The sequence below is a fragment of the Archocentrus centrarchus genome, chromosome 14 (genome assembly GCF_007364275.1).
Source record: "Archocentrus centrarchus isolate MPI-CPG fArcCen1 chromosome 14, fArcCen1, whole genome shotgun sequence".
Taxonomy (NCBI): domain Eukaryota; kingdom Metazoa; phylum Chordata; class Actinopteri; order Cichliformes; family Cichlidae; genus Archocentrus; species Archocentrus centrarchus.
In genome coordinates this window covers 644,003-671,033 of record NC_044359.1, presented here as the reverse complement: position 1 = coordinate 671,033, position 27,031 = coordinate 644,003, and the positions used below count along the sequence as shown (strand labels likewise).

General features: G+C 46.8%; 1 protein-coding gene across 3 annotated transcripts in view; it reads right to left on the bottom strand.

The window, feature by feature from the left end:
* Positions 1–3,744: 3,744 nt before the first annotated feature.
* LOC115791919 (A disintegrin and metalloproteinase with thrombospondin motifs 2-like) overlaps positions 3,745–27,031 on the bottom strand; it is a 37,438-nt gene continuing 14,151 nt past the window's right edge. The window contains exons 1-25 of one of the 3 annotated variants that reach the window (XM_030746219.1): positions 25,409–25,834; positions 25,047–25,284; positions 24,773–24,953; positions 20,584–20,684; positions 20,415–20,498; positions 19,570–19,653; positions 19,045–19,198; positions 15,345–15,450; positions 14,958–15,101; positions 14,714–14,846; positions 12,547–12,660; positions 10,196–10,341; positions 10,028–10,117; positions 9,857–9,939; positions 9,240–9,373; positions 8,998–9,121; positions 8,288–8,368; positions 8,030–8,193; positions 7,784–7,943; positions 6,576–6,708; positions 6,288–6,498; positions 6,071–6,200; positions 5,915–5,989; positions 5,437–5,611; positions 3,745–4,880 (exon numbers count right to left, since the gene is read on the bottom strand). In XM_030746219.1, coding sequence (XP_030602079.1) covers positions 4,130–4,880; positions 5,437–5,611; positions 5,915–5,989; positions 6,071–6,200; positions 6,288–6,498; positions 6,576–6,708; positions 7,784–7,943; positions 8,030–8,193; positions 8,288–8,368; positions 8,998–9,121; positions 9,240–9,373; positions 9,857–9,939; positions 10,028–10,117; positions 10,196–10,341; positions 12,547–12,660; positions 14,714–14,846; positions 14,958–15,101; positions 15,345–15,450; positions 19,045–19,198; positions 19,570–19,653; positions 20,415–20,498; positions 20,584–20,684; positions 24,773–24,953; positions 25,047–25,052 — 3,564 coding nt within the window. In that variant the 5' untranslated portion in view covers positions 25,053–25,284; positions 25,409–25,834 and the 3' untranslated portion in view covers positions 3,745–4,129. Of the gene's footprint in view, positions 4,881–5,436; positions 5,612–5,914; positions 5,990–6,070; positions 6,201–6,287; positions 6,499–6,575; positions 6,709–7,783; positions 7,944–8,029; positions 8,194–8,287; positions 8,369–8,997; positions 9,122–9,239; positions 9,374–9,856; positions 9,940–10,027; positions 10,118–10,195; positions 10,342–12,546; positions 12,661–14,713; positions 14,847–14,957; positions 15,102–15,344; positions 15,451–19,044; positions 19,199–19,569; positions 19,654–20,414; positions 20,499–20,583; positions 20,685–24,772; positions 24,954–25,046; positions 25,285–25,408; positions 25,835–26,244; positions 26,685–27,031 lie in introns of those variants that run through there. The other 2 variants (XM_030746216.1, XM_030746217.1) reach the window with 2 other exon arrangements.

The following is a 27,031-nucleotide window of genomic DNA, read 5'->3' as shown; positions in this document are numbered from 1 at the left end:
GGTTTATCCTGACAGGCTCAGACTGCAGCCCCGGGTTTATCCTGACAGGCTCAGACTGTTTAGCATTATTATTGCTGTTTAAAGCAGTAAACTGTTTTATAACTATTATATAACAGTACTCGCTCACATTTCAAGACTTTAATAATTTAGTGCTGATTAATGGTGAAGAGTCCTAATAAGCATGTAACGGTTTCTAAGGATTCTACTGTAATAAAACGCTGAGTTTGGCAGAGCTGCAGTTATACTGCAGTCATCCACAGGTCAGTCAGGCAGCAGTTTGTTTTTCCAGCTGTTTGATGTTGCTGTTCACAGTCTGACCAGCAGGTGGCGCTAACAGCTCATTTCACAGGAAGCTGTCCTAGGATGTGTAGCTTTTATTTTGGAGGCAGTGATTTCCAGTAAAACCAGTGTCTCCAGTGCTGCTCAGCCCCACAGTCTGAGTGTGGCCAGGTTCCAGATCCATGAGCCACATGTTGTTACCAGGAAAGCTTTCGTGATAATGGGACTCGTGCAGCTCATTATCATGGAGGAGCGCAGCTGGGAAAACATGCTCATAACCTCATCAGCAGAAATTAGACAGGCTCAGACTATGTGCTGGAGAGGAACTCATTACTTTATTCATTACTCTCCTTCAGCTCCATCAGAGGAATGGTGCTCCTTTGGTTAAAACGTGACCAAAGCTGAGCAGCTTCTCAGTCACAGATGTTTTAATGATATTTCTGTAATGAGACACTGAGAGTGTTGAGGTATTTTAATGCAGTGTGAATTTAACGTACAGCATGATGAAGGCTTACCCTCCTCCTTCTCTGCTGTCACAGGAAATATTTGGGTTTGTGCTTTTTCCTTTAAGACCGAAAAGAAATGAAAATAAATTCTCATTAATGTGACTCCTTCAGACCAGCACAAGGGTCCAGAGATCCGAGCTCGGGAGGAGCCTGTGGTGGACCTGTTTGGATCAGGGAGGAGCAGGGAGGAGCAGGGAGGAGCTGCGGCAGCACAGAGCCAAGCTGCACCCTCAGGATCGCTCCAGGACCTGATGTTCGGCAGGATTCGCAGAAAACTGGAGTCCAGGATTCTGGAAGCTTCTGCAGGTGAGGAATGGGGTGAAATCTAAAGAGAGAAACTGGAGGACTCAGAAATCTGCTGATCCAGTAAAATCCTGACTGAGCTTTGGTCTGCTGGGAGGTGTCCATGAATCAGACATGTTTAACATCAGCCCTCCGTCCTCTCAGCCGCCATCATCTCCACTGTCTCCTCCTGCTCTTTCCCTGAGTGCAGGGAGACTGATGGGTTGGTGTCTGTAGTGATGAGTGTGCTGCACCAGGAGAGAGAGCCGAGGTGAAGGTGGAGCTGCTGATTCACCTGTCCATCTCTGCTCCTGCCCTCACCTGTGCTCACGAGCTCTGGGTGGTGTCTGAAGACTGCGCTCAGCCTCGGAGACACGGTGAGGAGTTCATTCTGGGCAGCAGTGGCGCAGTGGGTAGGTGCTCACCTCACAACCAGAGGGTCGCTGGTTCGCGTCCCCCTCTGAGTCCGTGCTGTTGTTGTGTCCCTGGGCAAGACACTTAACCCACATTGCCTAAGTGTGAATGTGGTTGGTGGTCAGAGGGGCTGTAGGCACGAATCAGCAGCTTCTGTCAGACTGGCCCAGGGCAGCTGTGGCTACATCAGTATCTTACCACCACCAAGTATGATTGAGGTGTAAATGAATAGTGCATGAAATTGTAATGTGTCTTTGAGTATCTTGAAAAGCGCTCTATAAGACTAATTTATTATTATTATTATTATTATCCAGTCAGGAGGAGCTCAGAGCAGAGCCGTTACTCTTCCACACTGAAAGAAGGAGCTGAGATGATTCAACATCTGACCAGGATATCTCCTGGACCCTCCTCGGTGAGATGCTCCAGCTGTTCCACCTACAGGGAGACCCTGGCTTAGATCCAGGACAGGCCGGAGAGATTATGCCTCCCTATGTTTGGGAATGCTTCACTGTCTTCCCCAGAGAGCTGAGGTGGAGTCTTCATACCAACATCTGGTTCTAGTTTAACACTGAAACACTCCTCATGAAGGCATTTATTCAGACCTGACCTGAGGCCTGTCTCTGTGACCTGGTCAGCATAAACTGATCATTATAAACCGTGACCATGGACAGTCAGATGGATGTTTCTCTTCTGCATAAATGAGTTCTGATTTATTGACCTCTGACAGAAGGAGGCTGGATCCAAACACCTTCACATGTTGAGCTGATAATCTTTGTTTGTTCTCTTTGGTTTGAGTTTGATTCGTCTTCGTTTCTGTAAAATCTTTATGAGCACACGTTTCCAGACTGACGTTCTTCATCGTCCTGCAGATTGAAGGCCTCGCTGCTCTGACAGCAGATCAGTTCACACTCGCTTTGATTCCTGTTTTTGTGGTTTTCTGGATGAGACGCAGAAACAAACACTCAAACCATGTGAGAGGACTGCCTGTTTCTAAAGCAGTCAGCTGTTTCCACTGAGCGCTCGCTAACGTGATTCATCGGATCTGAATTCAGTTTGATGGCACACAGACGGCGGCGCGGGCAGCTGGAGGAGAGTTTACCGAAAACCACAAATGTCCGCAGCAGCCCGAAGACACGAGACAGAGACAGGAGGAGGAGCTTCCTGTCAGGTGATCCTGATCATCTACAGGGCTTTAGGCTGTTTCAGTCTCTGCAGGTACACAGGTGAGATAATCAGCTGATGGTGCATGTTTACAGGCTGGGTGATGTCATCATCCATCATCAACAGTTTGTGAGCTGAGAGCAGCGTCACATGAAGCCGTTTCCAAAAAATAAAACAAAATAAAAATAGAATAAAATAATAAATAAAATCCACAGACAGTATCTCAGATGCTGAACAGGACATTTAGACTTTGATGCAGAAACGTGCCTTAAAACATTCCTCAGGAGAAACTAACGACTGGAACAGCTGAGCAATGCTAAGAAAACACCTGGGGGAACATCTGCTGACTAATGAGGTCACTGAGTGATGACTGGGTGTAAAGAGGTCCTCCCAGAGAGGATCAGAGGTGGAGATGTGGAGGTTCAGCTCTCTGTGGACAAACCGTTTAACCATAATCGGTGATTCCATCACCTGCAGACTCAGAAGATTGTGAGCACTCAGGGAGCAGCTGCAGAGACCCTCACACCTGATCCTGTGGTGGAGATCACTGCATCTACACAGGACCCCCAGACTCTACAAAGAACCAACAGAGGAGCAAGAAACACCTCCACCTCCTCTGAGCTCATTTAAGGTAGAGTGAGCTGGGTGGAAAACTGCTGCAGTCTGACCAATCAGAAGCTGAGATTGTGCTCTGAGCTCACGGATGCCTCCAGGTTAAAGAGGAGGAGGCCACCCGAGTATTAACAGTGTTACTGCACATGGCAGGGGTAACATCTGTGAAGGCCCCATTAGTGCTGAATCACACCTCCACCTGCTGCCTTCAGACACCGTCTGCTTCAGGGAAGCTCTTTATTACATCAGCAGACCGCACTGAGCTCCATAACTGACCTGAGTCCAGATCATCACTCAGTGAAACATCTGGAGCTTCATGAAACCAGAAATACTAAAACCAGGAGCCAAGAGCCTGCTGAACAAGAAGGAAACATCTGAAACGGCAGCAGCTGGTCTCCTCAGGTCAAAGTTAAAGACGAGCTGAAGCAGCTCAGAGGGAACAAAAAGCTGATATTTGATCACTTTCTTTCTTTTTATTGTTCGGCCTGTTTTCTATTAACATTAATGAGAATGACAGGGCTGTGTTTGATTTGGACCTCACGTTCATAAAACATCAGTGGAGATTCAGAGAAGACACAAACACAAAAATGTTCCTGACACCAGAAACTTGGACCCGAGGGCTGAATGTGACCCTGATGTTCATGATTCAGGACATCAGCAGCTGGATGAGACTTTGCTTTATTCAGAAACAGAATATTTGGTACAAACATCACGTAAACCACCTGAACACACCTGGAGTCCTCTGGAGCTAAAGTCCAGGCTCTGGTCTCTCATGGTGGAAGACGTGTCAGTCTGTTTCTCGTTTGGAGTCCGTCAGCAGTGGCAGAGACTGAGACGTGTCGGGATGAGTGAACAGCCAAAGGAAACCTGCCGGTTCAGTGCTTCCTGTCAGTCCGGCTGGCTCTCAGTGGGCTCTGCCTCCGCACAAGGTCCTGCCGTCGTTTCTCGTTCAGAAGCTGCTGGATGCGTCTGTTATGCGTTCGCTCACGGAACGGCGGCATCCGCGGCACAAAGTAGTTCTGTTGTCCTCTGCTCACGTCGCCGTCCAGTCCTACGATCCCGTACCGGACCTCGTCCACCGAGTTGTTCTCCTTCTTTGACAGCGGGAAGAAGGAAGATGAAGGCAGCGGCGCCGGTTCAGCTTCGGTCAGGTTGGTCTTACTTTGGAGGCTCCGCCCTCCTGAAGATGTGGCGTTGTCCCCAGGATCAGGGGAGGATGTCGTGGAGAACCCTGGGATGGAAGATGTCCAAACCGGTGGCGGTGTTTCGCCTTCGGTGACAGCAGTCACCATGGTAACTATAGCAGGGTTCATTGTGGGAGAATTCTTCTGGAACTCATGAGGTGAAGCAGTTTTTCTTGTAGTAGTAGTTGTAGTACTGGTAGTGGTGGTAGCAGTATGAGGAGGCTCAGACAGAACCGATGAGTCCTCGTAGGACGAGTACTCGTAATCACCGTACTCCACGTAGACAAAGTCAGTGGTGCTCCTGCTGGTTGGGGGCGGAGTTACAGTGAAGCTGGAAGATGGGGTGGTGATGACATCATGGAAGATGTCACTGACGACCTGGCTGCTGTCAGACCAGGTGGAGGTGAGCGATGTCATCATCTCTGTGGCCAAACTCCAAAAGCTGAAAGACAAAGAAACAGGTTCAAGTCTTTGTCCTGATTCTGGACAAAAGCTCTGCTGAGTGCTGAGGGCAGAGACGGAGACACAGGCCCGGCTGGTGTAAGAAGGATGGGCTCTGAGGACACGTATTACAGCACAAACTCATTTTCATAAACCCTGACCATGACGTCAAATTCATAACCCAGATTTTCCCAAAATGATAATCTGTTCGTTTTTTTCAGAAACAAGCTTCCATATTGAGCAGATCCAGGCTCAGGGAGGGGCCACCATCTGACCGGTTAGGCTGAGGGGACGGAGACAGGACAAAAGACACACCGAGGAAGAGAGCCAGAGATTAATAATAAGTAATGATTAAATGCAGAGCGGGGTATAAACAGAGTGAAAAGAGGTGAATGAAGGTGATGTTATATCTCTTCTCCAGATTTGTAAATACCCCATCCATCCATCCATCCACCATCCACCATCCATCCATCCATCCTCTTCTGCTTATAAAACAAAGAAAAACCATGAACGTGTGTTAGTAAACTGTCAGAGTCAGATGTGATTCCATGTCTGACCTGCTGTTCTCCGTTGGTGAGCTGGTGCTGCTAAAGTTGCTAAAGTTGCTGGAGTTGCTGGAGTTGCTCTCATTACAGGACTTGCAGCACATCAGGCGGTATCCGGCGATGGAGCAGTACCGACTCAACACCTCCCTCCGACAGAACATCGAGCGGTCACCGCGACACCGCTGCCCTACAGACAGAGGAGGAGGAGCTTCTGAATCCTGACATTTACATGTATCTGTATCTACTGCACCTTTAAGAGCAGCAGTTTGATGGGTTAGTGTGGTCCACAAAGACACATTAAAACACAGCAGAAAGAAATGAAGCAGAAAGGTCCTTTAAAGTGTTTTAATGATCCAGACAATTTGACCCTGTAAATCAAACCCTCAGCCTCAGACCACAATGTTCACAGTCAAGAAAGATGAAAAAAGAAAAGGAGGTAAACAAGCCTTCAGAGGGATCAGACAGACTAGGGGGAGTCTGAGAGTTTTACTTGAGGAGATCTTTGGAGCTGGGAAGCTGGGGTTGGACCTGGACAGCCACTGTATGATGGCATTCTTCTTGTCACCTGCAGGGGGAGACAGTCAGCAGACTACAGCTCCCAGGATCCCTCAAACAAATGTATGATCCATGACTGGCCAATGCTTACCACTGCAGGGCGGAGCCAGGCATGTGCGTGCTGTGATTGGTCGAGGCTCGCTGCAGTTTTCAGCTGAACCCTCGGGACTGGAACAGGCAACCTGACGCGCCTGAGTCCCATTACCACAGGAGACTGAGCACTGCACACACAGAGGTATCATCACACTGATCAGGTATTGATCTGAGGACACAGGCAGCTCCTGAAAAACTGCTCGAAGTCTTCGTACCGGAGTCCAGGGTCCAGCTCTCCATGCAGAGGGGCAGGCGAAGCGGTTACAGGGTTGTTTAGTCTCTGGTCGGTCATCGTTGCAGAGCCTGCTGTGCACTGAGCGCCGCTGCTGCCCCCCGGTGGACTCCTGCTGGCAGCTCACCCAGCGACGCTGCCACCCGGTCTGACCACAGGAGGCGCTGCAGTCCTCCCACTCTCCGGTCACCCAGCTGAGGGGAAGACACATATTGAAAGAAGACACAACGATTGGACTGTGGGTGCATCATGGTGACCTGTAGCTTGTTACCGTGGCGGGCTGCAGGCCTCTGAGTTGCAGCTGCGACTGATGGCTCTCGGTTTGTTGATGTTGGAGCAGAGCATCCTCTGAACCATTTTCCCATCAGCCTTCCTCCTGCAGCCAAACCTGGTGTATTGTCTTCCTGAAAAAGGGAAAGATAAAAGTTTAAAGAACGCCACAGCTATGTGTACCTCAGAGCCAATCTGCACAGAGCCCATTAATACCACTGCAGCAACTGTGATGACCTACACTTACTACCTGCAAGAAGACCTGTTGTTAAGTCCGTGTGGTTAAAAGACACTGGAGGACAGTCTGATGACAAAATTGAACTTGGACCTCAGAAGACCCTCAAACATCTGCCTACACTAAAAGTTTAAAACTGTCTCCAGTAGTGGCAGGTTAAAGGCAGAACCTGGACAGACTGACCTCTGACACGGCCAGAATACGCTGGTGAAACTGAAACTTTTGGCCGTTAAACAGTGACGTGCTGGGAAAGCACATTTCTTTTCAGATATTAAACTCATATAATAAAGTTAATAAAGCTTAAATAATAAAGTTTAGTCTGACCTAATCTGTCCATAGTCTTGCCTGATTGGTCAGGATATCTGGATGGCAGATCTCAGATATCCAGCTCAAGACTTCCTGGTTGCTGGTGAAATAAGCCTCGTTCCCTGCCTCCACAGAGGAACAGCCCCAGTGAAGAGGGAAGAACTGAGCTCAGTGGCTAAAATTATATTTTACACCTGCTTTCAGACAAAAAAGTTAAAGTCCAAATTGAAAGAACATAATGAAGCATGGAGAACTGAGGAGCAGGAGACTAACTGGTCCAGTGTCTGCAGGATGAGGATGCTCTACTGATTTGTTGTGGTAAAGAGAGCACTGGTCAGGTCACGTTCCCACCCTCACTGTGACCACATGTTTGTAGTGACTAACAGACTGAGCAGCAGAAAGGAGCTTCATCTGAAGACTGTCTCAGCTCCTTAGAGGCAGGGTGAGGAGCTCAGAGTAGCTGCTGCTGCTTCCCTGCATAGAAAGGAAGAATTTCAGGTGATTCTGCGAGGATGAAGCAGAGCCTGCATCTCTCAGCTGCAGGAATGACCCGGTCTCCTCCCAGAAGCGCTGGCAGAGGTGGACTGACACAAAAAAGGTGCAGAAGATGGACAGAATAATAGAATATCGATGAGTTTAAAATCCAATGTTTAGAAATTCTCTGGTACCTCCTCCACAGGGTTTGGAGCAGTGCGACCACTTCTTCAGCGCCCACTCGTAAAAGATGGCGTCCTCCTGCACCTGGTTGGACTCCAGCGAGGACCGGAGACGATCCTGGATGACGTACTTATAGGACACCGTCACCTTTGAGTCTCCATGAGAACGGACCTGATGGAAAGAGAGAGTGCTGGTAGTTCTAGTTCCTGGTTTGGCACCATGTGGACACTCTGGGCTTCTCATATTGATGGACGTACCATGAGCACAACTCCGTACTTCAGCGGCCCAGTGGTCTGGATAGATTCTTCCTCCTCAGTGTTCCTGTACTCCCAGGCCACACCCTTTTCAATCGCCGCTCTGGATTCTGGGAGCTCGTGTTCATCATTGAGGAATAGATGACCCGTCTCCTGGTTTTTCATGGCTATGGCAGAGGACAGAAATAGAAATTTATAGAAAATAGGCTTATAGAAAATCAGGATCAGTAGAAAATCCTCATGCATCTTCTTTCATCTTACCCAGGATGTGAGGAGTCCCCTTGAACTCCTGGATCAGCAGGTGTCGGGCTCCTTTGGGGATCTCGAGGATCTTCAGGTAACCTGGCCATAAAAACAACAATCAGTCGGTAATGAACCGTCCATTAGAACGAGGATCAGTCAGTAAGAGAAAAATACAACAGGAAACATCTGGAAGGTGTTTCAGTTGGACAGAATGAACCGCCAGCTTGGTCCAGATCAGTCATTAATCTCCAGGTGAAACATAACAATGCTGAAGTACCAAAGCTGCAGTTCCTCTGGTGTCCAGCAGGGGCGCCACAGTGTGTCAGTCCCCATAGACTCCCATGTTAAATCAACATGTTTACAGCCTGATACAGAAACTGCTTCCCCCTTCATAACAGCTAAATGGGGGTAGGCTGTTTCTATAACTCACCTGTTTAAATAAAGCTTACATTATTAGGGGCGTGGCCTCTCTGACTGACAGGTGGATGGTGACACAGGCAGCTGTAGCTGCTAGCTGTCTGCTCGGCTTCACCTCAGCTGACCTGAGTCCCTGAACTGAACCTCTGGACTGTGTTTGTGCTGTTGGAGCAATTATCTGACCAATAATATGGCTGCTGTGGCTTCATTGGACTAACAGACCGTCCAAAAAGGCAGAGCTCCAGTTAAGGATGAATGACACATTCAGGTTCAAAAAGGGAACTTCACAAAGAAGTCTTGGACCAGTTCACCTGGTTTCCTGGTGCTGCGGGTGAAATTTCCCTTGACGATCTTACAGCTGGAGTTGTCTCCTCCACAGACTCCACATCGGTCCTCCTGCTTGTCTGAAGCTATCTGACCATCGCAGCCAACGTGCTGCAGGAGGAGACGAGGGATAAATCAGGACCACAGAAAAGATGAAGCAATTCTTCAGCCAGAGATGAACACACTGCAGGATGTGAGTCACACACAGAAACTGAGACACAATAAAGACCTCACACTCTCCTCGGACGCACACGCTGTAGGCGTCGTCATAGGAACACAGCGTCCCATCATGCACCATTCTGTTCATGGACGCCACAGCCGCCGTCTCCTTGGACTGACAGTACAGACGACAGCGCTCGTCAGCTGCAAACACACAGACCTGTCAGTGCTGGAGTTTCACTTGGGGGAATATTTAAGGTGGAATTCTAAAATCTGTTCCGATACTAAAGAGTTAAAGGAGGAGTGGGAGGGGACGCCAGCCTTCCTCCAACAGCAGATTCCTCACTGATGACTTTAACATGTGCACACACACACACACACACACACACACACACACACACACACACACATTAGAAATGCTGTTTGATAAATTTCCATCAGTGGAACTGGGGATACATGACAGGAAGGAAGCAAAATGTTGCCACTTCATTCTAATGTCCTCACTTTCCTAATATCTATGTGTGCTCACAGTTACACACAGCAGAGAGGAAACTTCCATCTTTGTGGTCAGACGCCAGCAGAGCTTCAGGTTGTGTCCGTGTCTCCCTGCAGTCAGGATGTGTGTGTGTATATCATGTGTCTAATGTCATATGTGTGTATGTAGGGTGTATTTTAATGTGTATTTACGGTCAGGATGTTGGTAAGGCAGCCAGTGGTGTTTCCGTCCTCCGTGCTCTAAAGATGGATTCCAGACTTTGCACTGATCCTCCCTGAAACACAAACACCAGGAACACACTCAGGACCACTGGGGGGGGGGGGGGGGGGGGGGGGGCAGGTAACAGAGGGAGGAGCACTCACCTGAAGTCCGTCAGTGGGGGACAGTCCTCTTGGCTGCACAGCTGGAACTCGTAGGTGTTCCCAAAGCAGGTGCGCCCCCCATTGGCTGGACTGAAGACAACGATAGGTTAGTCTTTCTGATTGGTGCATCTTACATGTGACATCACAGATGACCGACAGCTCACTCACACTGGGTCATCACAGCGTCGGGTCCGAAACCTGACCCCACCTCCACAGGTCCGGGAGCAGCTGCCGTACGGACTCCATGTCCCCCAGCCACCATCTTGTCTCAGAAGATTAGGGGTCAGCTTCATGCAGTAACCTCTGAAACAGTGCTGCAACAAGAAGTTAGCCTAGCTTAGCATGAAGACAGGAAATACAACAGCTGGAGGCAGGAAACTGTTCAGACTGAGAAAGCCACTCCTGTGAGAAGGTACATCAACCCTTGATTCATTAGAACCTCCGTCAGTGCAGTGATGTTTGCTGTGTGGCTTCATCAGTCTGTCACAGGACTGTGGAGGAGTTTGGTCCACTCTCCTTCAGCTCAGTGAGGTTTGCAGCATTCATTCCTGCACAGCTCTCTGAAGGCCCCCCCACAGCCTTCAGCAGGCTGAGGTCTGGACTCTGACTGGGCCGTTGCAGCAGCTTCATTCTTGCTGCTGTGCTTGGATCATCGTCCTGTTGGTGACCCAGTTTGGTCCCAGCTTCAGCTGTGGGACAGACGGCCTCACGTGTGCCTCTAGAATACTTTGGTCTACAGAGAAGTTCATGGTCCACTCAGTGACTGCAGGGAGCCCAAAACCTCTGCCCTTCTCCACCATGCTGACAGATGCTCTGAGGTGTTGGTGCTGAGTTTGGTTTCCTCCAAACGTGCTGCTGTGCATGATGGACAAACATCTGCCCTTTGGGCTCATCTGTCCAAAGGACACCATCTGAGAAGGCTTTGTTCAGATGCAGCTTTGCAAACCTAAGCTGTGCTGCCATGTTCTCTTTAGAGAGAAGAGACTTTCTCCTGCAACTGGTTCAGTCTGTTTCTAATTGTACTGTCATGACCTTTAACCTTTGATAACTGAGGCACTGGAAATAACCTTACCCTCCCCAGATTGATTGCCAGCACTGGCTGTGTCTCTTTCTCCCCAGCCCTTCCCTTTTCCCCTGCTTTGCTGCTTTAGAGCCTCTCTTCACACAGCTTTCAAACTGGAATTTATAATTATGGATCTGGTCAGCTGGTCTCTCAACGCCATTATTTTGATTACATTTTTACCATGAGGAGATTGGGGAAAGGAGAACCCTATTCCCTCTTATCCAATCGACATTCCTGGCTGGCTATGTCATGGATTCCTGTGGGGGTGGAAGATGACGTGCCTGGCTGGACTGTCAATGGAGGACACACACATTTGGCTTATTAACACTGGGATTTCTCCGAATTGGACCTGGAGATACCGAGCTGCTGATGAACATTTCAAGTCTTATCAGACCTGTTAGCTGAGCGGGGAGTTTGAGTCAGCCCACAGCAGTCCGACCCCCACTCGCCTCCACTGGCTTCTATCCCTGCTCCTTCCCACCTTAATGCTCCCACGCTATATGCTATATATGCTTACCATGCAGAAGTTTTTTCAACCTCATACGGTGCCCCCCCACTGGCCAAATTATGAGATGATTTTTTTCCTCACCTGTCCTATTGTTTTGCTTTGTTTCCCTCTTATCCCTCCAGCAAGGCCACAGAACCCTTATTTCCTGTTTGTCGATTGCTTGTCTTTGGATGGGTGTTCTGAAACGCTCATTATATGTTTGACATGTAACAACAATAATTTGGTTCTTAGACTGTATAACGCATCATAATGTCTTGAGTCACTTGGACACTTTACCTCCTCTGCCATCACTTTATCCATACAGTCCAGATACATCTTATTTATTACACTCACCCATATAATGCATACCGTGTATGCTGTGTACCTTACCGGCTACAAATGTATATAATATTTTGATATCTGTATATAGTGTTTTGATGTGTGTGTATATGTGTGTATATGTAAATGTGTGTATTGACATTGATATATATATATTTATGTATATAGTGCTTATGTATATGTGTATAGTTTTTTGCTATTTTATTTTATTCTATTCTATTTTAGTTTTAGTTTAGTTATTTGTTCTTACTCATCCTTTTCATTTTTTCTCTGTACTGAGCTGCTGTAATGCACAAATTTCCCCGTCGTGGGATCATTAAAGTTTTATCTTATCTTAATTGATTCTTGATTCTAAATTTATTTGCAGTACTTTGGTCAACTATTGTTGTGTTAAATGTGCTATATAAATAAACTTGACTTGACTTTCCTCATTAGCATTATGTTAACACACACCTGAATGGTCCAGACCTGCAAACTGCCAAAACATCTTCTTGATAGAGGTGCTCGCACTCACTGATGATCAGTCAATCAAGTTTGATTAGCATCACTTGGCTCCTTCGTACCTTCCTAATTTCTATAGAAGTAGTAAGAGTCGACTTATTTATTATAATAGCTGAAATTCATCCTCACCTTCCCAGCTCCACACTTGGTCCCGTCAAGGGGCGGGCCTTTCTTGGTCTTACAGAAGTACGGGTTGTTGTAGTCGCTGCACCACAGCTGTTTGCAGGGGTCAGTGTTCATGTACTGCACAGACACATTTACAGGATAAGGTCATTGATGACTGATGTGAAGCTCAGAGGACATGTGAATGTAATCACTGATCTGTTTAAAGAAGATGAAGCTTTAGTTTCTCAGAACTTCATCATCATAATTCTGTCTGTTCTGCATTAGAACAGATTCCATCATCTTTCCTGATCAGCGGGAATGATGAAGGAATCTGATGTCTTGGAAATCATTCCTTGGTCACATGAAACTCTGGGAATACAGCCAGTATGTCAGAGCTTCCAAAGCAACCATTGGATGTCCGGGCCAAGACTTCCTGTTCTGTTGAACAGGAAGTTTTCAAAAGTAGACCGCTTTTTTTTTTTTTTAACTGAAAAAATAATGTCTGTTTGTTTGGAGTTTTATTTCCTCTGCACAGGGACTGTTTATCTGCATGCAACCAAAGCCCCCTCAGGCATGATGGTCAAAACCCAAAGAACCAGATATGTTCTCATTCCAAAAATCTCATCTTCTGCCTGCAGATATCTGTATTCAGAAATGTTATTAAGCTGATAAGGAGAAGGAAACAGGCACATTCTCAGACAGTGTGTGATGAAAGGGTGGAGGGGCCCCGCTGAGATGTCTATAAGCAGGAAGACAATCCAAACACGGGACGACACGAAGAAATAAACAGCAGGTAAGCATCAGCTTTGGGGCAAGTGGAAAAGATTTCAGTGAAACAGGACTGTAATGCTTCCCATGAGATGTCCAGATGTGAGCCGAGGCCAGGGGCAACATCTCCTGAGCATGTTAACTCAGAGGTGACGCTGCCCTGGAAACCTCTCCAGAGAATGCTTAAAAGAAGCCATCAGATGCGATTCATCGGCCGAGCTGATGATTCGGGGAGTTTCCAGGATTCAGCAGGATGCTGAAATGAATCTGCTTCAGCTTTTTCTCGCTGGTTCTCATGAATGTCAGCAGCTTCTTTCAGTTCAGCTCCAATTGTTTTCCTTCTGGATCAGATTTCCTCTGAGCTTTTATCAGGATTTAAAACAGATTTCCAGTTCTCCCTCCAGCCACTTTCTGTTTCTCTCTGGCTGCTCCAATTCATTTTTCTCACAGAGAACAAATGTTTAAATCACTTCATTAAAGCAGGTTTCTGCTTGTCTTTTGGCTCATTAATCTGTTTTCTCTCCTCTCAAACTGACAGCTTTTCTTTCTCTTGTTAGTAAGCATTTAGCAGGATAACAGACTGAGGTGATCGGTTTCTGTTTTAATGGATTGTGTCTTTGCAGTTTGGTGTTTAGTTCAGTGTAACACCACTCAGACACAACATTCAAACCAGTGGATAACAATCAATCATCCCATTACAGCTAAAAGTTCTGCTGGAAACTCTGGTCTCTGGCATTCATCTGTGTGTTACTACCCACCTAAACACTGCTGCACACCCAGCACCCCTCCGCACCATCTCCCCATTCCTCCAGCAGCAACAGTAGTTCCTGAAGGCACCAGCTTCCCCCAGCAGAACCAGCCACTACTCTGATGGTACCACTTCATAATAATCGATTATGAAACCTGAAGAAACATGGGCTGGTTCTCCAAAGGGAACCAAGACAGAACATGTCCCAGAACGTGTGGGGAATACGTGATAGAGTGCAGAGTGGAGTTCATCCGGCCTCCAAAGTCTAAGATCCCAGTTGGATCAAGCACTGGTGAGATGCATTGGAACATGTTGCTCATGACCAAAACATTCCCAAATTTCCTGATTTAGAGAAAATACACGATATTAGGAAGATGGTTTTAATGTTGGCCCTGATTGCAGACATGCGAAAATAAGTTAAAAAGAGAAAAACAGTCACTGAAAAAATTAATCATCCTAGAAAAATAATCCACGCTGTTGGTTGTTACAGTCTGTAACTCAGACCTTAAAGTCTAATTTTCATAAAAATAATTAAGTTGGTGTCAGGTTTTTTTCTACACCCAGTATTCATGTTGGTATGTGGCTCACACATATTTATGAATTAAAACTAAGACAAAATCTTGAATAAAAACAAACTCTGGTTCATTAAGTTTCACTAATGGAGTAGAGACGTACTACGGTACAGAGGCTGTATCCCGGCCCAAAGTTGAAGCGACACTGTTGGTCCATGGAGTACTGAAAGCCCGGCAGCTGAGGCTGAGCCGGCCAGTTGTGGTTGAACGGGTCGTCACGGAGGCAGTCGTAGGTACTGCAGACACACAAACCGAGTTCAGGACATGATATTTGGTTAAAAATATTTCTGCTTTTTACACAGGCAACATTCACAGTATATGTATGTAGTATTATTCACAGTACTCACTGCAGGTACTTGTGTAGCTCCATCCAACTGCACCTTGACCAGTGGTAACGGTGGAAAGCAGCCTGAACATGCGGCGACATGATGCTGCCCAAAGGCACGTCGTCACCGCAGTCATTCGCCTCGCCATCATGCTGCATACCCAATCTGGACAGACAGAGAGAGACAGAATGAAGACAACCAGGAGTAAATTTTAATAACTACAGCACACTAAGTTAAACTACTGAATATTGGACAATAAAGGCATACCCATTATCTTCCTACACGGACCCCTGGCCATCGTTTTGGTGTTATGATTAATGATTTTGAAAAAACACATCTTGTAAACACTGAACTCATCTGTGGTTACTAGAAATAAGAGAAACTGTGTGTTAAGTTTGTGAGTCTCACACATGTCCTGTTTCGTGTGCAGCTACGAAGGCCGAAGAAAAACCATCCTCAAGGACGAGAACACAGCTTCGATGCAACTGGCACATTCCCGTAACTGGAGCGTAACCTGCAGACAAAGATAAAAAGGTTAGAGGTCAAGGGTCATCTGGCATCCTCATTGGTAACATTGTTAACTCTACATGGACACAGGCACTGGTAGGACCTTTCAGTACCCTGAGGAGTCTGAACTTCAGCGTGGTCCAGTAGACTGTGGCATTGATAATACTTGTTTTAGTAGTTGTCTAATTTGTAGAACAGCAGTAGTACCCTACACACTGATGATACCAAAATATTGTTTGGTACTTGATTTTAGTAGAAGAAAACTGAAGTGCTTGAGCTGAAGGCAGTTGGACAAATAAGCAGGCTTAAGATATCCCAGATATTTCAACCCCACTCACCTGTTGGCCCAAGTGACCTTTAATGCCTCACATGATGATATGTGTGTCAACAAATCTAAGGGCCATCTCCAATGTGACAACCCCATTAAATACTTGAGAATCCCCAACAGCCTTTGGATTAGTTTTATCAGACACAGCTGGAGAGAGTTATGTTTGTGTCCAGGGCATACTGCCTCTTCGCTCTCAAGACCAGTATCAGAAATCAACATTAGCATAGAATAGATTAGCTATCTTAAGAGACACTTAGGTGGTTTGATCATGTGATTCTGGCTATTTTATCAAGCTTTTGCTTTGCCCCTGCTAAACTCCTTGAATAAAATATGCTGCATTCAAAAGTCTAAACTGTGGACATTGCCTTTTTTGACTCTTTGCGTAACAGTAAAGGAAGCCTTGTGGATAAGTATTTCATTTCTTCAGTGGTTCTTACAGGTTGCTCTAGCCCTTAAAATTAACAGATCCCTGGGGCCTATTCACTTCCTGGCCACTAACCTAGCCAAATTACCAAAATTGAGAATTGCAGAGGGGAGCTGCCATTAATACCAGTATCAGTCAAAAGTTTGGACACACTCACCCATCCAAACATTTGGCTGGTATTGTAATCTCTCCAACGTGTTTGCCCTGTAGCCTCCTCCCCGTAGGACATGCCCAGAACACCTCACCCAAGAGGCACCCAAAAGGCATCCTAGTCAGATGCCTGAACCACCTTAACTGGCTCCTTTTGATGTGGAGGAGCAGCACTGAGCCCCTCTTGGATGACAGCATTCTTCACTCCATCTCTAAAGGACAGGTCACCCATTTCTGCCACTTGTATCCGCGATCTTGTTCTTTTGGTCACTATCTAAAGCTCATGCCCACAGGTGAGGGTAGGGACGTAGATCGGCTTTGCTTTTATGCTCAGCTCTCTCTTCACCACGACGGTCTGGAGTGAACACTCCACCCATTTCCAGCTGAGGACCATGGCCTCAGACTTAGAAGCGCTGATTCTCATGCCTGCTGCTTTGCACGGCTGCAAGCTGATCCGCTGCGAGCTGGAGGCCACCACCTGATGAAGCCAACAGGACTGCATCATCCGCAAAAAGTAGAGACGAGATGCTGAGGCCACCGAGGCGGAAGCCTTCTGCCACATGGTTACGCCTAGAAATTCTGTCCATAAAAATTATGAACAGAATTGGTGACAAAGGGCTGGTGGTGGAGTCCAACACCCACAGGAAAGGAGTCCACTTTATTGCAGACCAAGCTCTCACTGCGCTCGTACAGGACTGAATGGTTTGTAACAATAAGCCGTAGACCCCATATTCTTGCAGCACCCCCCACAGGATACCCTGAGTGATGCGGTTGAATGCCTTCTCCAAATCCACAAAACACATAGACTGGATGGGCAAACACACTTGAATATCCTTGAGAGGATAAAGAGCTGATCCAGCGTTCCCCAGCCAGAACAAAAACCGCATTTGAATGTTGAATGTTGAATTTGAGGTTTGAGTAATGTTGGACCCTCATTTCCAGCACCCTGGCATAGACCTTACCGGGAAGGCTGAAGAGTGTGAACCCCTGAAAGTTGGAGCACACCCTCCGGGCTCTCTTCTTAAAGATGGGGACCACTACCCCGGTCTACCAATCCAGTGGCATCACCCCAGGTCTCCACATGCACATGCAGAGGCATATCAACCAAGACAGCCCTACAACATCCAGAGCCTTCAGGAACACAGGGTGAATCTCATCCACCCAGGGGCCCTGCCACCAAGAAGTTGTTTAACTACCTCAGTGACCTCACCTCCAGTGAGTCGTCCCCCTCATACTCAGACTCTGTCAGTGGGATTAAGGAGGTCCTAGAAGTACTGCTTCCACCACCTGACTATATTCTGATGAAACAATTACAAAACCAGTCATCAACCTGTGGCCTAGGGTGTCCTGGTGCCATGTGCACTTGTGAACATCCTTATGTTCGAACATGATGTCTGTTTTGTACAAATCCATACCAAGTCCACTAACAGAAAACCACTTGGGTTCAGATCAGACAGGTTGTTTCTCCCAATCATGCCCCTATAGGTCTCACTGTTGTTGCCCATGTGAGCATTAAAGTCTCCCAGGGGCGCAACAAAGTCACCGGATGGCGCACCCTCGAACACCCCACTCAGTGACTCCAAGAAGGCTGGGCCCATTCCAGGGCCCGAAGGCACAGAGAAGCAACCCTCTCATCCACCAGTGAAACTCTGAGGTACAGGAAGCAAGCCAAGGGGATACAAGTATCCAAATGTCACGGCTGTGTGCGGGCAAGGCAGGGAGGACCCCAGTGTAGGACACGGCGAGAGTAGGTTCGGAGGGAAGTTTATTTGAAAACTCAAATAATTACCAAACAGTACACTTGAAACTCGAAAGCAGGAAAAACTCGAAGGACAAAACACACAGGCAAAACTGACGAGGACCTGAACACTGAACTAAACAACACTGAGACTTAAATACACAAAGGAAACGAGGAGTGAGGGGAAACAACTGGGAACAACAGGTGAAATGAATGAGACTAATGACAAAAGGGGAAGCAAAACTAAACACAAAGCACAAGGAACACGAGACTGTCAAAATAAAACAGGAACTGACTAAACATAACAAATACTAACCTAAACACAGAAAACTTAAGGCAACATTACAAAACAAAACAAAGGAAACCAAACTGCACACTCAAATAACAGAGAAACTAAAAGCAACACTAAGAAAACAACCTGAAAAGTACAACAAAAGAAAGCTACACAAAATAACTCAAAACGCTGGGCCACCGGCCCAGGATCATCGACTCCAGACTGGAACTGAGTCCAGACCCAGCCTGGATAGCTGGGGATTGGTCTGCCTGGGCCTCCGCCCTTAGCGCTGCCCAACACACACTGCACCCAACATTACAGCACCTCCTGTGGGTGATGGGCCCATGTGGCTGGGCCACCAGATGCTCTCCCTTGAGCACCTTCCCCAGGCCTGGCTCCAGTAGCCCTACCTTAGGCAGGGTAAACTGTTCCCTTGATCTTTGTCTCTTGATGACTCACTCTTTGTTTGGCCCCTCACGCAGGACCAATTTGCCATAGGAGACTCTACCAGGAGCCAAAAGCCCTGGACAACACAGTTAGGATCACTGTGACACACAAACCCCTCCACTGTGATAAGGTGGCGATTTGCGAAGAGGGAATCAGAATCTCTTCTGTGACTGAGAACCTACACAGACACGTTGGTAGTAGTGGTTCTTGCATTATCAGCAGTAGTAATGGGGATAGTACCCTTCATGCCAGAGGGACCAAATTCCTGCCTGGTCAGGTAGATGGTGTGGTCGTGCTGCTCAGCGAGACTCTGCTCTCTGTGCTGGAGATATGACCATCCACAGACATTCTCCAAACTCTTCTGAGGGTTCCCCACAGAGATCAGCTCCTGGGACTGATAGAAAAGGACAGTGCTTGTTATTCTCCTTACACATGCACTTTCTAATGGAGGGCATACTTTTCAAAAAATGTGTTTTTTAATGCAAGGTTCTTCTGGAAATATTGGGAATAATTCTATGACTTCTTGTTCTTTTAAGTGCTGCAAAAGAGGAAGTTAACCATCTGAAAACCTGAGAGAACAAGACCAAAGTGCTTTAGCTACTCAGACTGTCTCAGGCCAGAGCTTGAAGGCCCCACAAAGCCGCATTTCTTTATGAATTCTGCCCTGCAGATGTCTTATTCTTCCTGAACACCTTGAAACCTTCACCCAGGTATAGAAAGGGCCCTGACCCAGTGGGTGTAGGAGTAGGGCTCAGAGTCTGGTACCTTAGTCGGTGACAGCATGGCGATTCTGACCAGGACAATGTTGATGTTGGCTCCCAGCGAATGGTCTCGATAGACTTCATTAACCTGGAGCAGATAAATATATCCTTAAATAATTAATCCTTGAACAACCACCATACTGTGGTGGAGAATTTAAACAGGTTCCAGGTGAGAGACCAGAGAAATGTAGTTCACCTTCTGCATAAATCAGGGCTCCCTCCTCAATCCAGATGTGACGGGGAGCTCAAAGGTGAATGCGTTTGACCTAGTGGGCCCAAAATAAGGGGCTGACTGCCTCAATCACAGTTTCCCACCATCTTAGATTGGTTGGTACAGATTAGTACACAGAGCAATAATGTAACCCCCAGCTCAGTCAGATGGACTCAAGGACACTTCATCACATTCAAATGTGTTCATTTAAGCTCACTTTAAACTGGATCTAGACTATCTTCAGTCTGTCTCAGTGTTTGTTCACTACCCTAAATATTCCATTAAACAGCTGTTTATCACCTTTACAGGCCACCTATAATAGCTCATCCATTATGTTTATCTCACAGACATGTTTGCTCATCCATACAGTTACCTGAAACAGTTTTCTAAACTATTACCTGAAGATTTTGGCTGCAGTCATTTCAGTTGTTTACAGTATTCATACTGTTAGTTAACAGTGGACGGTCCCAACTGTAGCTGATAGTTTCTAATGTATTATCAGAATTTTAGCGAGCTACTCCAAATGTTTATCCCTTGTGTTTGCTGAGTTTTTATCCATCCTTCATTAAACTGCTCGTCTCCACCGTTTCCACTCTGCCCTCTTTATCACTGAGAACCACGAGGCTGTTTCCACTTACTATGTTCATCAGTGTCAGGAGATATTTCTGAATGTGGTCTCTGCCGTGGAAAAGAAGAACTGAATAATCCACGGCTAACAAGACCTGGGGAGGAAAACAGAGCGAGAGTTAAAATGTTCAGTAAACTCTAACATCAGCAGTCCATCCATCTCTGTCACAGGTCATTAACCTCGATGTTAAACAGTTCGGCCTCCTCGATGTAGCGCCGCCTGCGAGCTGAGCCAGATCCCGAGGAGGCCACATTCAGGTTCAGGGAGCCTAAAAGGGGACCTGCAGACAAATGAAACCATCAGCACTGCTCTGAAAACGTCTCTGATAACTCGGCACGAGTTTAGATTTCTGCTATTTTATCTGAATGTTTGAACCAGCAGTGCTAACCGCTCAGGTAAACCTTGTTTACACCAATCTGAAGCCTGCGCCTAATGTATAACCACTTGCTGTCATTTCCAGCTCCTACTGCCAAACCAGCTTTATTCATAGAGCACTTTAAAAACAGCAACCACAGACAAAATAAATAAAAAATACATTAGAATAAAAATAAAATACATATAAAATAAAATGAAATACAAAACAAAATAAAAGCATCAATCAAACCCAAGACAAAACAGGAACCCAGGCACACAGGTGGAACCACTGTGGCCTTGATGACTGGTGGATGGCAGGTTCTTCTCACACTGCAGATGCTGCCATGAAGAAACCTGTTGGAAAAGACAGGCTGGATCTCAGAAGGCACCGATGATGATGGCCTATCAGCAATGTCAGGGCAAACGAGGGACCGGCCTTTAAAGTGGACTCTTTGACTCCACTGCAGTTTAAAATAATCCTTCTTTATACTGGTTTATGCTGGTTTATACCAGTTTTTACTGGTTTGTACTGGTTTATACCGGTTTATACCAGTTTGGGCTAGTTTTTACTGGTTTATGCTGGTTTATGCTGGTTTATGCTGGTTTACACCGGTTTATACTGGTTTAGATTGGTTTTTACTGGTTTTTTTTTGTTTTTTTTCTATTTAACCTTTATTTATACAGGTAATCCCATTGAGACTCAGTGTCTCATTTGCAAGAGAGACCTGTTTCCAAAACATACTAAATTTACAAGGTTCATTTATACTGGTTCATACCAGTTTATAATGGTTTATACCAGTTTATGCTGGTTCATACTGGTTTATACCAGTTTAGACTGGTTCTTGATGCAGCCCCTCAGTTTATCTCTGCCTGCCTCCTCCCACTTTAAACAAGCTTTTTCCTGATAGGCTGCCCCTCATAAACCACAGGATGTGGAGCCTCTGAGATGGCCATTTAAAGACATGCCCTCTCCGTGACATCCCAGAGCTCAAAGAGTAAAAATAAGTGTTGAGAGCAGCCTGAGCAGGAACAGCAGGAAATCAGGGAGAAGGTCCACCTTAATGAGACTTGTTTGTTTTCAGCTGCTCTCAGATCAGTGATCCTGCAGGCTCATGTGTGACCGGCTTAGATCAGACGAATAACAGATCTGTGTTTGTTATATTTTTGTTTGCTGTGACATTTTTTATTGTTCTGTGGCCTTCTGAGCATTCCTTGGTTTGAAGCTGGATGGTTCTCAGTCAGTCTGATGTCTGCAGGGAAACCACAGCTGACCTTTGACCTTAGGATCACCCCTAAGACCAGAAGAAGCCAATCACAGCGACATGTCTCAGAGGAATAAACATGTTCCAACATGAAGCTTCAGTCTGGACTCCTCCACATGTGCTCATCTGTCTGCTTTAAACAACTTTGTTCATTCTGACAGCAACAACTAAAATCCTCCAACATCTGCCAGAAAAACTAAATGAGGAGCGCGCTGAGTTTACCTCCCAGCAGAGACGGAGTGCTGCAGGCTGAGGACACTGAAAATATCCAGCTGTAATCAGAGCACAGCTGATCTTAAACTGAGAAAGAAAACAGGTGAGGTTCAGACTCCTGTGAAAGTTCAAAGGTGAGAAATGTTCTGTAGAGAGATCGCCTCCTGGATTCAAGCTGAAATTAATGCAAACATTTCTTCTCATTCATGAATCGACACATCAGGTTTTATGATGTTACTCATGTTTGATTCAAACAGTACGCAGATATCTGCACCTGCCTAACCTCTTTATTTTTCTATATAAACACTCTGAAATGATATTTCAGTGTAAATGTCTGTGCACTTTTCTTTGAACCCCATTTCTCAAACTTTTCTTTTCATTTGAGGTTAAAGTTCAAATAATTTAATCTATATTTGTGTAATTATCTGCAGACTTAAAGTAACTGAATATGACGCAGCAGTGAGTGAAACCCCACAGACTCTTTCGATAACACCTGTTTAAAGTTTGCATTATTAGGGGCGTGGCCTCTCTGTCTGACAGGTGGATGGTGACACAGCTAACTCAGCTAACTGGAGACCCTGAACTGGACCTCTGGGCCATGTTTGTGCTGTTGGAGCCTTTTTAATGCAATAATGTGACCAATAATATGGCTGCTGTGGCTTCACTGGACTAACAGACCGTCCAAGGAGGCGGAGCTCTTATTTCAGGGTTTTTATTTGGCTGTTACTGATCAGCTGTTACTGAGTGTGTGTGATGCTCCTGTACAGTCGGTGCATACAGCTCCAGCTGGTAGCTCCACCCTCTCATCTAAATATGGTCACTTCTGGAAACAAAAACCAACATGGCAGCAGCCAAAACCAGCGGGTGACATCATGGAGATAAATCCATGTTTAATGCTGCGGCCTGAGGTCAGAGAAACCTTCAGCTCTCAGGTTTCAAACTTCAATAATCATGTTTTTTTTTTTTCTCTCAGAGTTCAGCTGCAGTCTCAGCTGATCACACACAAACAGCTGATGTCTGATACCAACATCTGCACTCTCGTGTCTCCGGCTCATTCCAGATCTGTTTGTCAAACATCTGTTTGTGTCTGTCTGATTGGTTGTTAAGGAAATGACATCAGCGATCAGAAACAGACCTCTGAGTTCACGCTGAGCCGCCGGAGGCTCGGATTCAGGAGCTGAACCTCTGAAATCCTCCGGAGTGAGGCTGCCACGTCGCAGCTCCGCTAGTGTGTGTGTGTGTGTGTGTGTGTGTTGCAGAGCTCCCGGCGGTGCTGCCAAGTTTCCTGGAGCAGCTCCACTGTTTTCTCCTCCTACAGCAGCTCCAACCTCAGCAGCGACTCATTGTCGTGATTACACGCTGCACAAACCCACAGCCTCCATCCTGCGTCCACACACAGGAATCCACCCTCTGCAGAAGCAGAGTGTGTCCTCTCCATGTGTGAGGCGGAGGATTGTGTGTCAGTTTCATCAGACTTTTAGTTTGCACTGAAGAAGAAGTCCTGAACTTTGTGAGGATCTCGACTGGTTCCTGGTTGTTGGCCCGTGTTTAACGTGCGCTCAGTTTAAACTGTAAAAATATTTCATGCCTCCTCACGGCTGCCACTGCAGGGCTGAAAGCTTCATGTGGAAAGTGGTGAGAGGGCATCCAGGGAGTTGGGAATTTTCCGTTACATTTCCTGCATTTATTCACAGCATTCCCAAACTACAGAGCGCTGAAGTGAACTTTAACGTTAGTGCATCGCACAGTTTTTATGATGCTCACAGGCTGCTGTTCTTTCATGGAAAGAATCCTGATGAGTTTTGTTTTTGGATATTTAAAGCACGAATGTGAGAGAACCTCAAAGCTCACAGGTGATCACATGGTTACAGGTAAACAAGCAGATCCACACCAACAAACGCTCAGTTAGTCTGGTCATATTAGTGGTACACACACATCCCAGCATCCTGCCATAAACTGACATAAACTAATATAAACTACACCCTGATCCTGGTGAGCTCACCTGTGTGTGACTGTCACAGATGCAGGTAGGAGACGTCATCTGAAGGTATCAGTACACTGATGTGATGAGCTGAAGGCAGCTTGACTCTTTTTAGGTCCTTGAACGTTCCCGTCTTCATGTGAGTCGACTCACATGAAGACGGGAACATCCACCTCCACGGTGATGACCCAGAAGAGGTTAAATCATCAGGACCCCCTCAGACTTTAGACCTTTTGGGTGAGACTTCAGAGATGACTCTGAAAGGAATCATCTCTGAGTTTCTGAGCACGTGTTAGCGGGGGCGGGGGGGGGGGTCAGCATATTCAGGCTGTGTTTTAGTTAGCTGACACAACATAAGCTCACACAGAGATAACGGGTGGTTATCGGCTTCCTCTGTTAACCCTTTCTGCTTCAGGCTCTGAGCACGCTCAGTAAAGCGCTTTAATACGTGACATCACTCCTGCCATGAGACTGTGGCAGAAACCGACTCACACCAGGAGAACACAGGTACGAGTCAGGAAGGTCACGTGACCTCCACATCAGGTGTGTTCCTCTCACCTCGGAGGACGTCGTTGGCGGTTTGATTGACAGCTGAGTTCTTCTCAATGATGGCCGAGGAGCGATAAACGATGTGCTGTCGTCCCTCCTCCTCCTCTCCTCCTCTTCCTCCTCCATCTGGCCTCCATCGATCCAACGGCTCGATGAAAAACTCCTCCTCACACGTCCGGATCATCCCTGCCTGGGAGACACGAGAACGTTAGTTCAGATCTGAGTCAGCATTTTTAACGCATGAGTCAGCATTTTCCCATCATTCACAGCTCTCGACATAAACCTCCATCAGCTTCAGTGAGGACCAGACTGTTCTGGAGGGGTTCCTATTATTGTGTCCATCTGTGAGAGTCTGCCGCAGGAAAATCTCCCCCTCATCTTTTCTCCTCCACTCCTACGCCTCTCATCTTTCCTCCACATCTGGCTTCACTCAGCGGCCCACGCTGTACAAAGCGAAGGTCTGAGCCCGTCACGTTTTACAGCGTCTGATTTCAGGTTTCTGCTCACAGCTGCATCTAAAACTGTTTTATTTTGAAAGTTTTATGAGTTCATGATTTTTAAAGACTTTGTTATGTAGATATTTGGATGGAGACTCAGACCGAAGCTTTGAGCTGCAGCACATAAAATCAGGAGGCTCAAACACACCGACAGCTGCGCAAACATCTGCATCCATCAGCAGCTTCCTCACTCAGAGATGATGATGATGATGATGATGTCTTCAATGCTGGCTCCTTAATTCTTCTCCAAATCACCGCAAAAGAGATGAAACTGTCGCTGTCACTCAGAGGACACTGGAAGACTTTGTTTCCTCTGAGCTCCAGAGTCAGATCACTGCCCTCCTCACAGCGTCTGCGTTACAGACTCAGAGACAGACGGCAGGGAGAAGCAGAGAAAAACCAGAGCGTGTGTTTTACCTGTCGATGTGTTATAAAGGTGGACGGACAGATTTACAGATGTCAGGTGATCTTTTGTTGAACTCACATCACGAAGCTTCGGCTCGTGATGTTTCAGATGTCTGGACTGAAACCTGAGACTTCCTGTTGGATTTATTTTGATTTCTTGATTAAATTCCTTCAGACGTTCCTGTGATCTGTCACAGTTGCCATGCCGACAAGCCGCATCATTTAGCAATATTTATTTAGCTATGAAGACATGAGAGCAGAGCACTTTACAGAGACCGACCCAGTACTGCACCCACACTCACACCACCTTCTTTAGCTGCACATGCTCAGCTCACTTCCGTCAGAGCTGCAGGAGGAGCTCAGCACTCAACCCCCCCACAGCACTGCTGCTCACTGCAAACATGGAGCACAGCTTGAAGTTCATAATCAGTGAACGTGTTAGAGCCTCTTCACAAGAACCTAAGTCATGATCACACATGACCCTGTCACTAAGTTTCTGTGACCCGGGATTGGTCCACGACCCAGAGATTAGGAACACGCAAGCACCTGTAAGATGATTTCAGGTCATGTGATACATACCAGTCCATCACAGTTGCTGATGGCGACTGCCGTGTCCTCCATGTTGGACACAGTTCCTGTGTAGAAGCAGCCGGTGTCCCCTATTGGCTGAGAGAGGAGCTGTCCTGACTCCTCCCACTCTATGGTGGCGGCGGGGGAGATGAGGCGAGAGTTGGGACGCAGCCAGAGGTGCAGCTCCTGACCGAACACGGTCACGTTGTAGAAAAGCTCCGCCTCCTCTGTTATCTGACTCTGCCCCCACCATCTGTGGCTGGGTGGAGCCTGTTGTGTGTCTGTTTGGCTGTCGGTAGAGTCAGTGGGTGTGTCCTCTGCTGAGGGTGTGTGTCTTTTCTTGCGATGCAGTTGGTGGGCTGAGACTGGCCCTGACAGGAAGTGCCCACCTGAGTCGGTCCTGATTGGACGAATGATGCTGAACTCGGACAGAACCTGATGGAGAGAATCTGAGGAAAGAAGAAGAGTCAGTCACTCTGTATGTCTGCAGGACCACTGAAGACAAAAAAGACCTCTAATTACTGGAGTACCAAAGCTGCAGTTCCTCTGGTGTCCAGCAGAGGCAGCAGTGAGTCAGTCCCCATAGGCTCCTATATTAAATCACCATGTTTATAGCCTGATACAGAAACTGTGCAGGTCTTTGTGGATAATTTCCGCCTTCATAACAGCTTGGGGGGGGGGTGTCTATAACTCACCTGTTTAAATAAAGTTTGCATTATTAGGGGCGTGGTCTCTCTGACTGACAGGTGGATGGTGACTCAGGTGGCTGTAGCTGCTTGCTGTCTGCTCAGCTTAC